The 14226-nt window shown below is 40.5% G+C and overlaps 1 protein-coding gene across 5 annotated transcripts in view; it reads right to left on the minus strand.

Moving 5' to 3' along the window:
* LOC143289962 (uncharacterized) overlaps window positions 1–14226 on the minus strand; it is a 63938-nt gene that overhangs the window by 28981 nt on the left and 20731 nt on the right. For 3 of the 5 annotated variants that reach the window (XM_076599235.1, XM_076599231.1, XM_076599230.1), the window contains exons 15-21: window positions 13340–13447; window positions 8643–8979; window positions 4874–5326; window positions 3988–4072; window positions 2883–3086; window positions 925–1121; window positions 216–433 (exon numbers count right to left, since the gene is read on the minus strand). In XM_076599235.1, the coding sequence (XP_076455350.1) occupies window positions 216–433; window positions 925–1121; window positions 2883–3086; window positions 3988–4072; window positions 4874–5326; window positions 8643–8979; window positions 13340–13447 (1602 nt within the window). The remainder of the gene's footprint in view (window positions 1–215; window positions 434–924; window positions 1122–2882; window positions 3087–3987; window positions 4073–4873; window positions 5327–8642; window positions 8980–13339; window positions 13448–14226) is intronic. The other 2 variants (XM_076599232.1, XM_076599233.1) reach the window with 2 other exon arrangements.

Below are 14226 nucleotides of genomic sequence, written 5' to 3' on the forward strand. Positions count from 1 at the left end.
ATTTTGTAATATCAAGACAAAAGAAGATCAATTCGTTCAAAACTATTACCCACACTTCACTTCCTTCCCGACTTGCAATATGTTTTCACAGTATGTGTGGAAAACAATGGCTTTGAATGCTTTCATACAATGCACAACCACTTAGATTCTAACACCAGCTGGACTTCAGCTTCCAGGAACAATTCACTTTCTGGCAAGCTACCTCTCCCACTCACCTTATTACTTTCCTTTCTGTTGGCAGAGGAGCGTTCAATGATCAGAGTTTCCTTGGGAGAGTCGCTCTTTCTGTCACGGTCACGCTCAGATGACCCTGTGGAGCCACTGGACATGTTAGAAGCACTGCGCTTCAGGGACATCAAACTGCTCTTCGGGGGAGGTGCAGCTTTGGACTGCTCATAAGGAATCAGCGGTGGACAGTTGTGTGGTTCCCGACCTGTAAAAAAAAAAACAACAAAAAGAGCGACTTGTCAATACCAAGCATGATCCATGGACTAAGTGCATTCAAGAAACAGTCCAAAATGATGATGCCACTCCTTTTGCACAAGCATCCTCCTATACAAATTTTGTCACTGAAACTGCACACTTATTCCAGAAATATCAAGACAGTATGGAGGATGATATTCTAATATTTACATTGAATACTACACAATTCATCTGTGAAGGCCGTCTTTTTCTTCATCTTCATTACATGCAGAAAAAGAAAACACATGACCAACCATTCCATGATTTCACGAAGACACTGAAAAAAATCTTGAACAGTTACTGCATTTACCAAGATGGTCTTTGGAAGGGAGAACGAGGGGTGGGTAGATGGTACTTGGGTGGGTGTATGAAAGCACGCGTGTGTGTGTGTGTGTGTGTGTGTGTGAGTGACATCCAGATACATACATAATTTGTAAGACAAAGAAAAGGAAGAATACTCACGATCACGCTGCTTGAAGTCCTCTGAGGAGTACGCCCTGAACGTGGGGATAGGGGCCTGACGACCATCTCGTGCACTGTGGCGGTAACCACGACTTCCTCCCCAAGTGTCCTCCTCAAGGTTTTCGGAATCCACATCCTTCTCTTCTTTCAGATCATCTTTGTCCTCCTCTTCCTCGTCTTCTTCATCTTTCTCATAGCTGCAAAAAAAAGAAATGCTACACCTCACTGATATTTCAAGAATATGTTACTTATTCCGGGAACAGTCCTTTGTAAAACCTTTGAAATCCAATACATCTCCCATCGCTATGTGATTCATACTGTCACCGTAAATAATCAAACTGGCAGTATCTTGTTCTAAGCAGATTTTCCGACTCCCATGAAAAAAAACATACAGAATGCTGCTGCCACATCCTTAATGACTCCAAGAAGGAAAAGTTGCAGCTCAATCCTTCCAAACATCAAAACTTCCAAATCACGAGTGTAAAAGCTAGGTTATCGGCCATAGTTACTTTTGTTTTCTCCGCATAGGCGGGTAGTAGTTTGCACAGCACAGGAATCAGACCCCTGCCGGAGTCTGCACCACTGGGTCACGGTTAAGTATGTGTAATTAAAAGGAAATTTTCTATCAAAAATTCCTCGGTCGCTATTGGATCCGAGACGGTTGAGGCAAGCCGCGTGGGGGGTCGCGTGATCCGATGTCACGGCCGCCACCACGGCCGCATCGCACATAGGGCCCAGTCTAACGTGCGGATCCAAGACAAGCTGCCTTTTTTCTTTTTTTTTTTCCCCCCAAGGGATTGTGGCCATTCCATTGGTGCAACTGTGGGTATGGTAAAGAGATAGAGGAGATCGACTCGTACACTGCCGACTGGCAGGGCCGAGAAAACGCGGATCGCGTCGAGTGAGTTCGCGGATCGATAAAAATGACATGAAAGGTAACACTGACCTGAGTGTGTGACCACAAACCTCTAGAAGTCACCAGAGGAGGTGGCGGAGGTCTGGAGTCGACCGGAGGGAGCGGAGGAAGTGGAGAAGGCGGCGGGTTGGCGTTGTTTAGAGGGCCAGGAGTAGAGGGCCCAGAGTGTCAGCGAATCGATTGCGATCGCGCCTTAATTTTAGCACGATTCCCCAATCGAGCTACATAATTAATTATGTGACCTGGTTGGAGACATAATTTGACCACAAACAAAAACGCCAGAGAATCGACAGACAGACAGAAAATACGAAAAAACTTAGCCGTATGAAGAGCACAGGTACAGGAGTCATGATGGCTGCCGGAAAAAGAGGGCGATAACCAGCGGGACAAAGGGGAGGTTACCTACTTCCGGGAGGTTATCGGCCATAGTTTCGTCTGCTCCGCATGGGCGGATAGTTTGCACAGGACAGGAATGTCAGACCCCTGCCGGAGTCTGCACTAGTTGGGTCACGGTTAAGTATGTGTAATTAAAATTACGTTTAACTAACATACTTACCGTGACCCACTAGTGCAGACTCTGGCAGGGGTCTGACATTCCTGTCCTATGCAAACTACTATCCGCCTATGTGGAGAAAACGAAAGTAGCTACGGCCGATAACCTCCCGGAAGTAGGTAACCTCCCCTGTGCCTCCCCTGGCTAGTGCCCTGTTTTTCCGGCAGCCATCTCGACTCCTGTTCCTGTGCTCTGCATACGGCTAAGTTTTTTTTTTCGTATTTTCTATCTGTCTATCGATTCTTTGGCGTCCTTCTTGTTTGTCCAATCATGTCTTCAACCAGGTCACATAATTATGTGGCTCGTTTGGGCGATTGAGCTAAAACTGAGGCACGATCACAATCGATTCGTGGACACTCTGGGCCCTCTGCGCCTTCTCCACTTCCTCCGCTACTCCAGGCCCCCACTGCCTCCGATGTCTCAAACAACAAACAAAAAACAAAAAAGACAGACAAAACACACACACACACACACACAATGTTCACTTACTCCTCAGGCTCATCCCAGCCAGTATCACGTGAAGTCTTCTTCTCCGGCTTGTCATCAAAGAGGTCCCTGTCTCGCAGTTCCCGGACATCCCGGTGATCCCGATGGGCTGAGGGAGGTCGCCTGTCCAACTCCTTGGGGGCACTGTCTGCTTCTGCAGGTCCCTCGTGGTGGTCATCGTCGGGGTGGTCACGGCGTTCGTACTCCCTGCACAAGTGCAGCCCCTCTCCATTGTCATCTATCATCTTACAAACTGGTCCCTATCCACTGTCATCTATCATCTTACAAATGATCAGATGGTCATTATCACTTTAAATAAAGGGAAATTTTCTTCCAAAAATTACGAGGTTGAGGGCCCAATGTCAGATCATATTATGTCAATATGAAGGCCTTCAGGCCTGTATGGCCTTTTGCCTGCTGGAAATGGGGGGAAGTGAGAGCCCCCATAATTGTGTCAAGAGATTTTTAAAATCTAATAGTGCGCAAGGCTTATTAATGAGTAATGAAATGAGTTTCGTATTTAAATTTTTGAAAGTAAGTGCCAACATGATTTTTGTTCGTTTCCCATGGATTATTTTCACAGTGTCTGCCGGTCGATTGCGATCGTGTCTTAACACAAGCTCGATCGCCCGATCAGGCCAAGTAGTTTTGTGACCTGTTGTGATTCATCATCAGACACAAAAGAGCGCCAAAAAATACGAAAAAAAACCTTAGCCATATGCAGAGCACAGGAGCAGGAATCAAAATGGCTGCCAGAAAAAGAGGACGCTAGTCAGGGATGCAAAGGGGAGGTAACCTGCTTCAGGTTATCGGCCATAGCTACTTCGTTTTCTCCGCATAGGCGGGTAGCAGTTTGCACTGGACAGGAATCAGACCCCTGCCGCAGTCTGTACTAGAGGGTCACAGTTAAGTATGTGTAATTAAAGAAGTATTTAAAAAAATAAATAAAAAGCGAAAAATAAGATTAAAAAAAAAAAAAAAAAATTGTCAACAGGTTTAACAAACGCCTTGGATGAAGGCTTACAACATGTTCACAATCATGTGTAAATAAGGGTTAACATAATCTGGAACTAAAGTAATAAAAAAAAATATTCACTTTTCAGCTCACCTTCTTTCATATTCGTATCTGTCAAACTCCTGATACATTCTGTCAAAGTAAGCGTGCTGACGTCTCATGTCCTCGTGGTAAGGGCCTGCAACAAGTAACAAGGAATATCCCTTGACGCACTGTCCACATAATCTGTAAAAAAAAGCCTATTATACAACCAATTAATATTGTTCTCTATTGCTGCCACAATGCCCTCCCAATTTTCAACATATTTTCAAAGCACATGAAATGTATCCAGCAAATGTCTGGTACAATAATTAAACAGGCCATAAATTCTTTTTAATAGAATTCCAGAAACAAATCTCATTGTAGCAATCACAAGCTACAAACTAAAACTGGATATTTTCATATCTTCCACAAGATGGAAAATCATGCCCTAAATGTATGCCAGTAACTGGAGATGACTTTCATTATTCTAATTTACAACAAAAAATAGTTCCACGATGTTTTCTTTGTCCTGTCTTGTAATTTTTATAGACTGACGTTTTCATAGTCCAGAAAACCTAAGTTTTCATTTTCAAAATATATAAAGATGGCAAATAATGAAAGACTTTAATCTTATAATTCCAACAAACCCAATTTCATAGCACTATCTTCAAAAGAGTATACAGATGTAAAGGGTGGTTTAATTGTCATTACTCTCTTAATAGACACAGAGTGGTATGGTTTTAATGTATGTATACATTTTCATAAATGTGTTAAATAACTGATAGCAGACTCTGAAGTGCTGTTGACACAGTACAATTGTTAGTCACAATTTTTGTGTTTTATTCTTGTATCTTTCCACCTGCACCTTCATCAATTTAGCATCACATTTACAGAAATGCACACCCAAACAAAATGCTTGGTTAATTCAGACCCAACAAGGAGAAGAACAAGTCCTCACCAGGTGGGGGGTGCATATAGCCTCTCTCCATCCACATCCTGGGGTCACGCTCATACGGCTCAGGGTGCCGGGACTCCGGGTGACGGCCTTCTGGGTAGCGACTTTCTGGATGACGACCCTCAACGGGGTGACGACCCTCAGCAGGGTGACGACCCTCAACAGGGTGGCGACCCTCAGCAGGGTGACGACCCTCAACAGGGTGGCGACCCTCAACAGGGTGACGACCCTCGGCAGGGTGGCGACCTTCTGGCAGTCGTCCTTCAGGGTGTCGACCTTCAGGGTGTCGACCTTCAGGGTGTCGACCTTCTGGATGACGGCCTTCCGGGTGACGGCCTTCAGGGTGACGCCCATCTGGGTGGCGACCTTCTGGATGGCGACCATCTTCTGGTCCTTCATTGCCAGAACCCATGCTGTTTGTGCGACGCCTGACAGGCGGCGGGTACATGGGCATGCCTGGAAAAAACCACCATGGTGGGTAGAAACCCAACATGCCTGTGTGGAAGTCAGGCAAGTCGGGCAGTTTAGAAATCTGTTATTATGTGTTGTTGTTTTTGTCTTATTTTTCTACATCAAAAACATGAACAAACAAAAAGGTCATTCATAATAAGTCATCATTTTTTTTTCTTCTTTAAAAAAAAAAAAAAGAAAAAAAAAAAAAGAAATCAAAGTGGCATTCATTTGATATGTACCAATACATGTGGTATTTTTGTAAAAAGAAAAACATTTTGAGAAAAGAAACAAAATTGAATGATCCATCGGTCTTGACAACTTTAAATGTGAAACTGAACAAAAAAGAAAGGCACAGCCTCCTTGGCTCAAGTGTGAATCATACGGACTTTGAATTTTGTTTTATTTCTTACACAAATGCAGACATGCTGGTAATATGGTGGACCAAAAGCCCGGGATACAGAGTAGCAATAATTTAACACTATTTACTATTCTATTTACTATTCTATTTCTATTTCTAAGTCATCTGCTATCACTTTTTCTTCTTCTCCAAATTAAGGTGGACCACGGCATAGGTTTTTCACCAAAAATCATTAAAAAACGTGTTTTGGGATTATACTTGTATTTGGTCAAACAATGTCTCTTCTTTGCATTTCTGTCAACCATTTTGCTCAATTTGACCGATTTCATTGCAAATAAAATCATTTTCTGACCTGGGTGTGTGTGAAGTTTGAGCGAATGTGACAAAAAACATCGATTTGGACAGCCTGGTGCTCGCGATCTGGTTTGGAAACCCCAACTTGTTTGGTATCAGTGTGAAGGTCATTCACCGGTCTGTCTTCTCATTGCCATTTCCTGTGGAAAATTCCACTCACGGGAACACACGAAGAGCAAATCCGAAGGAACCCGAGAGGCATTTTTTAGGGGTTGTGGCTGAGTCGAGGTTTCTGATTGGCTTGTCAGAGTAAAAAAATAGCCCATTGGCCCAATCGGTCATGTGACTTTTTCCAAGATGGCGTCTATTTTCTTCACGATTTCAATCGACACACCAGTTGCCTAAGATTTTGATCGAAATTTTCTACTAAAAGTCACGGACAATGCCAAGACACGCTGGAAAGAAGTTTAGGACTGTCTTTGCATTCGGCAAAAAGAAGAGAAAGCGTAAGATTACAACACAAGCTGAAAAAAAGTCTGTCGAAACCGCGACCGACTTAGCAGTGCCTTCGACATCGACCGGCGTCAGTGAAAGCACGCCGCTTCTCAGTTCGAAGAGAAAATTGGACGTTTTCACCAGAAAACATGCGTGTACGGGTGACAGTGACTCCAGTTCAGACGAAGAACCACCATCAAAAAAAAGTGCATCAGTTCCCGAAGTACAACTTCGCTGGGGACAGCCACAGTCCTCACAGAACATCATCGTTGATGTGTCAACGTTGGACTGCTTGGTGTCGTCAGTTCATTGTGAAAAATGCATATCAAAGGTTTGTGGAAATTGATATAATAGTCTACAGATATATAATATTTAATATATATAATATAGTATTCTATTTTGTTTCATTTCGTGAGTTTTTGTTACGTTTCATAGCAACAACAACAAACAAACAAAAACGCCATCCGAATACCTTCTTTTTTGTGAGCCCATTGATTTACTTTTCTTTTTTTTTTTTCAAGTTCTTTGATTTTTGTTTTCAGAGGCAGTTTTTATTTTTTCTCAAGTATTGAAATACTTTTCCCAGTAAAATTTCTGTGGATTTTTACTGAGTCTGACATACTGTTTGTGTGTGTGTGTAAAAAACTGTCAGTCTGAGTCTCTTTATTCTCTCTCAGTGTGTGTGTGTGTGTGTGTGTAAAAATATGTCAGTCTGAGTCTCGTCTCTTCTCTCTCTCTCATTCTCTCTCTTGAACCTTCTATTCTTACACATTTGATTTCTTTTCAGGTCTCTGTATTTGAAGATGAGACAAAGAGGATGGGGTCAGCTCTCTCTCATTCTCTTTCTTGAACCTTCTATTCTCACACATTTGATTTCTTTTCAGGTCTCTGTATTTGAAGATGAGACAAAGAGGATGGGGTCAGCTCTCTCTCATTCTCTTTCTTGAACCTTCTATTCTCACACATTTGATTTCTTTTCAGTTCTCTGTATTTGAAGATGAGACAAAGAGGATGGGGTCAGCTCTCTCTCATTCTCTCTTGTACCTTCTATTCTTACACATTTGATTATTTTTTCCAGGTCTCTATATTTGAAGAGACAAAGAGGATGGGGTCAGCTGAACTGGAACTTGTGGCTGGGAGCAAAGCAGAGATGTTTGCAGAGAAATCAGATATGCTCAGGGTCAAAACAGCAACCAGAAAATCCTCTGACAGAGCAAAACAAAAGAGGAAAAAAATTGAAACTGTGAGACGTCAGGAACGGGAACATCGACGGGCAGATGAGGGAGAAGTATACGCCCCAGGAGCATTTTGAACAATCAAATAACTGAAAAAACTCTCTCTCACCACTTAGTGATATTGGCCAAGTGCTGTTTTCCTGTGTATTATTTTTTTTAGTGTGTAACTATGGGTTGTAGTTTGTGAGTTCTCAACACAATCTTTGAAGGCGTTTTTCTCAAAAGTTGAATTTCTGCTGCAGGTGCGTCAGTGGCCCACGTGTAACAATTGATACAGTGAAAATATTATCATAAAATTAGGCATACTGATGTAAAAATGTGTGCTGAGTGCAATGAGCATAGTTAGAACTCTCTACCTCTAGTAGTTTTTTTCATAGCAAGTGACTAAAGCGTAATAACGTGAATGCATAATTTTATGCATTTTTGACAAGACAGAGAACAATGCTTGTGGACAATGGGCATCTGCTTTTGTGATCATTGCACTAAATGATGTCAAAACAAACTGTGGAAATGATGAGAATCATTATGTAATGCATGTGTTCAGTGCTGCAAATGGGCCAAATAACGTTATGTATTTTTATGATAAAATTATCATATCTTCATATCTGTTTGACTTAGCACAGATATCTATATTAACATCCTGAGTATGTGTACCAAATTTCATGCAGATACCTTTAGTAGTTCCTGAGAAACAAAAATTAGCTAAAAATGACGCAGTGGTCCACCTTAAATGGTTGTTCATGAACCTTTCGTAGTAAGCAATGAGACCTTTGCACAAAAGATTCTGCAAAATAAAATTCAGCAGCTTTTTCTAACCGTTCTGACGGAATGCCAGCTAATGTCAGTGCTCTGTATATCTGAACCCTCTTTCTCTGAACTGGAGTTGGAAAACCCCCACCCCCACCCCGCCAACCCACTCAACAACAACAAAACTCACCTTGCATATCCAATGGAGGCCGGGGCCCATAGCGGGGGTCCATGAAGTAGGGTGGAGGCAAATGTCCGGGCCATGCACGGGGGTCCTGTGGTACCCAGGGAGGTGGCGGCATCTGTCCTGGACGGAAGCCGTGAGGCATGGGTGGGTGGGCTCCGGCGGGGGAGGGTGGCTGCTGGCGTGTGGCGGATGGGGCGGCGCCAGATGAAGCAGGAGGGGGTGGGGGAGGTCCCATGGACTGCTGCGGGGGCATGGAGGCTGGTCCCGCCTCCTGTTGCTGTTTTTGAAAGCGTGGAGGCACGTTCCGAGCATAGCCTTTGGTGGAAGCTTGGTAGTTACTCTGTTGGGGAATATCAGTTTGACTTTGCCACTTGCAAAAAATATAAAAAAATTCTTTTCTCATTGTTTTAGGGTAGGATAGAATGGGTGGGGGGTGGGGGGGGGGGGAGACACAGACAGGTTTCATGGTACAAAAGGTCCATTCATACTAACAGTCCAGTCAAGATTTGCAAAGTCACACTGCAATAACTGAAACAGGCTTTCGTCATCTTTTCCAGTTCTCCAACAAACATCTGGAATAGTCCAGCTGAGGGCAAAAGCACAGGAAGGAGGGAGAAATTTTGAAAAATACAACCTGGCCAAATTTAGCAGTATTGTTATTAGCAGCCCATAGACCAGTCTGCTCACTAAAGTCCTCCAGCATATCCCCTTCTCACTACATTATCTTTTTCTGTGGCTCTGATAACAGCAGATTTTTACACTTACATCTCATTTCACTGCCAAAATTCACACAAAATTAACAGTAATTTTGTTTGCAGGTCCGCTTCACCACCTATCAAGGAAACATTCTCTTCTTTTATACAAAATCCCACCCCCCACCCCTTCCAGTTTGTGGCTGGTCATGCTGTGGTTATATTAATAAACACAAACCACCACCAAAAAAAAAAAAAAAAAAGAAAAGAAAAAAAACAGACTCTCAACCTATCATCAACCCAGTCTCCATACACATGCCACCAAACCTTTCGTCCAAATAATTATTGCTATTACTCACAAACACAGAGAAAACACAAAGGGAGGGGTGGGGGGTCACAACAGAAGTACCATGAAACATGCCTTTGTACTTTTGCCTCTGATGAACTGGGCAAAGTCCAACAGCAGAAAACAAGGACAAGTCAACAGAAGTGGGCATGCAGTTTTGATCTACAAAAGGCTAGATGTGGCAGGCAGTAGAAACCCAGGGCAAAGAAGGCAGTGACAAAGTCATCCAAGTCTCACCCAAACGCTATGCTCTGTCCACGTGCACTGAGTACACACAAATAGCATGCAACACAAGACTACATCAAAACTACTCACAACATCAACTATATACCATCAGATACAAGCATTTTACAACTGAAAACCACAATATACCATAATGATTTAAGGGTGCAAGTTTCAAGTTGTTAATATTTTGAAAATGAGCCTGCCAATGTTCCCGATCCAGAAAGCGCAACAGGCAAAAACAACAGGGGTGGGGTTTTTTGGTGGTTGGTTGGGGCTGGAGGGGAGGTGGGTGTAGGGGTAAAAATCATAAATAATTTTTTAAGATATCAATATATTTACTCAAGAAACAATTGTACACTTTATTTCTCAATCAAAATTAATTCTTTTGGCCTATCTGAAGAAAATGTTTATCAAACTCAAGATGTGATCTGGAAAGTGAACTATTTCACATGTGGAAGCCAAGATAAGTATTTCATCATTTGAATATCCTGGCAAATATTATAATATCTATAAAAGCTTTAAACTTTCCCTCATCTAACATGACTTTGACTCCAGCAAAGAAAAAAAATGTTAAGTTGTCTAAAAATTGCTAACAAATTAAATGGAATCTGCCTGAAACTTGGCTGATCCAGTAATGATGCTGAAATGACCCAAACGAAACACTATCAGTCTAAAAGGAGAACAAAATTTTTTTTTAAATTCCTGATCTAGTAATCCTATTCAATTCAAACTTGCACCCCTAAACGTTAGTGTAAACAATTGTAAATGCAAAGACCACTCACATGTTTATATACAACAAAGTTTCAACATCTAAATTGTTTTTGGATGAGTTCTTTTTTTTTTTTTTAATCTTCAAATGGATACTGCTCTAAAACTTATTTCCTGCAGACCCAGACTTTACTTTAAGATTATGCAACCTTTGGGGACAAGCAGGTGCTAAGGAGGGCTGGGGCCACAGGTTAAGAAAGCGCATGGGGTCCGTCTACTCTTTTTTTTCTTTCCTTTTTTTCTTTTTTACTACATGAATACGATGGGAGAATAAAAAGATGCATACTCCACATCAATCAGTGAACAGTTCATTCTCTGATCACCATTGAAATCAAGTTTCTGTTGCACAGACAGTTGTGTGCCGAAGTGGGAACATTTTTCACCAAAGGCAGTCAACATCAGTCTGAATTTCAGCGTTTTAAACAAATCAAAAGACATTTTTACTTTTTCACACCTTTTTCACTACCTTCTGGCTTGTAAACTTTAAAAATATCAGCTTTAAGGTGGACAAAGGACCAAAACCACAGCACCCAAGAAATTCTAAACATACACAAACAAAACTGTTTATATGACATATCAGAAATTTACTGCAGAAAGATAACAAATTTGTTAATCTATCCCAATTAATTTATTCTGAACAATCAAAATTTTGAACTGAAACAAAATTCTGAGCTGGAATGCGTTTCCACCAAAGGCAGTCAGCACTGATCACCATGTGACTTATTTAATGTCCAGACAATTTTAGTTTTTTTAATCAAAGTTTCAACGTTTTCCTATCTTTTTCAAATGCTTTCCAGCTTGGATACTTCCTAATAAAACATGTAGTAACTAGTTAACACTCCACACTGAACACAATGGTGGAAAAATTACCTAAAATTGCTTATTTTTGCTTTTGCTGAATAAGTTTTTCCAGTGATTTCAAGCTCTTTGTTTTAACGTGTGTGAGAAGCAAATCAACAAAAACATAAAAACAAAGCAACCAACCAAAACATAAAAGCCCAAGAGCACAAAATTCTGCACACCATATATTACAAAAAATGTGTAGTAAACTACACTTTCTACTCATATGGAAATGTTAATGCTGTTAAAAGACATGCATTTTCATACACACCACTAAAACCAATAACACACCACTTACAAAAATATATATACCACTAACACAAATATATCACACAAACACACAAATTCTGGGGTGCAAGTGACAAAGCGGCAATGCAGGTTTGTATTACAACATTCCAACTTGGATATTTCATGTCAAAGACTCCAAACACTGGTCAAATCTCAACACAAACCAACATGCCAGGAAAACAGAACAAAAAACAGTGAAAGAGAACAATTTTCGCTTGCAAATAATTAAAAATTAAGTACAGTTATGAAAAATAAAATATGAAGAAATCCAAAATCAAGAAATTACCGGTACTGAGAAAAGCTCATCACTTCGCCTGGACTTAAGCTGGATAAGTCTATTCTAGTGATTTCAAACCCTCCATTTTATTTAATGTTCACTACAGGTATCACACCAATTGGACAGGTAAGATTTTTTTCTTTTCTTTCTTTTTTTTTTTTTTTTTGGTCATTGCAAACAGAGTAGTAATTCTTTTTTTATTTCTTTTCTTCTTTTTTTTTTGCACTGTCCTAAAAACGCTATCAAAATTTTTTAAACCAAACTGCTTATCCTGCAAATATCAGCCAGTCTTAAAAAATTTTTAAAACAAAATTTCTGGATTATAGGGATAAATTTGCACCCCAGCAAATATGTTAGTGCTAAAAATGAGACATAACCAGCAGATACAGAACAACAATATCAAAAAACAGAAAGCTGCTAAAGAGTAAATACAAACACAGCAGATAACTCATGAAGTGAAGTGTAGACTGACAGAGGTGGTCTATTGTTCTAGCAAAACAGTTTCAATTCGACAAACAGCACCTAAATGCTTTCAAATATTTCCTTTACCACTCACATTCTAACATCTTCACAATTTTTTTTAAAATGAAGACTTTTGGTGGGAAAATTTTCAACAAGTGTAATGAAAATAAATCAGTCGTTTTCTCCACATAGGCAGGCAGTAGTTTGCACAGGACAAGAATCAGACTCCCTGCCGGAGTCTGCACTGGTGGGTCACAGGTCAAGTATGTGTAGTTAAACGTTTAATTATCTGACGGTCACAAAAGCCAACTGGGAGAAGAGTTGAGCTTTCAATAAATTAAAGGTCCTGGATACGGTCCTGACAACAGCTTCTGTTCTGTTATGGGTGAAGCTCCTTTTCTCCCATTTCCAAGTTCAACACAGGTGCATACCTTCTGTGTCTCCACATTATGTGTGCACACACATGCAGATCTAATGCGCACTTAAGATCCTGTAATCCAGGTCAACGTACAATGAGGTTATGGGAATGTCAACACACCTTGCATGAGTGCCTAAATGACAAAAGGTAAAAAGTTCATTCTCCCTCACAAACAGTCCATGAATGCAGATTTCATTATCCAAACCATCATGCAGACATACTACATTCTCAGGATCAATATTAAAATCATTTGTAAACATTAAAAAAAAATAATTAAGGACAGTATAAAAATAATGGGTGATAAAAAATAAAAGATAAAAAAAAGAAGGGATAGACCAATGATGTGCAAGTAATAAAAATTTTTTTTTTTAAATCATGACTCACCTGCTGAAACTTTTGCGGCTCCCTGTAACGCCCATCACGGCTGTCAATATCACTACTTTCACTTGGTGTACGACTTGTGCGGCCTTCAGTTTCAGGCTCCTTCACATCCTATCAATGAGAGTAGTAATGACTTATAAAGAAGCATAACTGGAGAGGGAGACAGACAAACACAGATATGGGACAGCAGAAAATGAGAAACTATGAGAGACAAGAAAACACACAAAGGACAGTAGCAGAGGAATACAGCAGATTCATGTATTCACCATACACAGTAACTTACAGAAAATCTGTTATTTCCAGTTTCGATAAGTATATTATATACTTAACATTATTTCCTTTTCATAGCCATTTAATTTTCAGTGCAAAATAATCATTGAAAATATAGTTTCAACTCTTGAGTTAGAAACATAACTAGAGCTAGAAACATGTCTCACTCTCAGAGAACAAGCTAGGAAATTTATGCTGATCGAACCCAAGTATGTCGTTGCTGGGACTATTCACTAACATGACTTCAAGTGTTGCGACTATTATCATTAACATTTCTTTTACAGGTGTGATCAGACAATAAGCATGCTATTTCCAGCCATATTTTGTTTTCTTTCTGGTTGTCATTCTGTGGAGGTGGAAATAAGACTTTTTAACGCATACAAATTATTATCCTTATTTTGAAATGCCTGAACAGTTATCACGATTCAAAATAATTGGGAAAGAAGACCAGATTTAGAATCCACATTCATTTTCATAGACAAAAATGTTTACTTACTTCCTGTATCTCCCATAGCTTTTGTGCTAGTTTTTCTTTTCAATCATTACCCATTACTACTCTGGCACTGCATGTATTAAGTGGGAGAAACCACCAGAAATACACTGCAACGTTTCATTTACAC

This window comes from Babylonia areolata, chromosome 14 (genome assembly GCF_041734735.1).
Source record: "Babylonia areolata isolate BAREFJ2019XMU chromosome 14, ASM4173473v1, whole genome shotgun sequence".
NCBI lineage: Eukaryota > Metazoa > Mollusca > Gastropoda > Neogastropoda > Buccinidae > Babylonia > Babylonia areolata.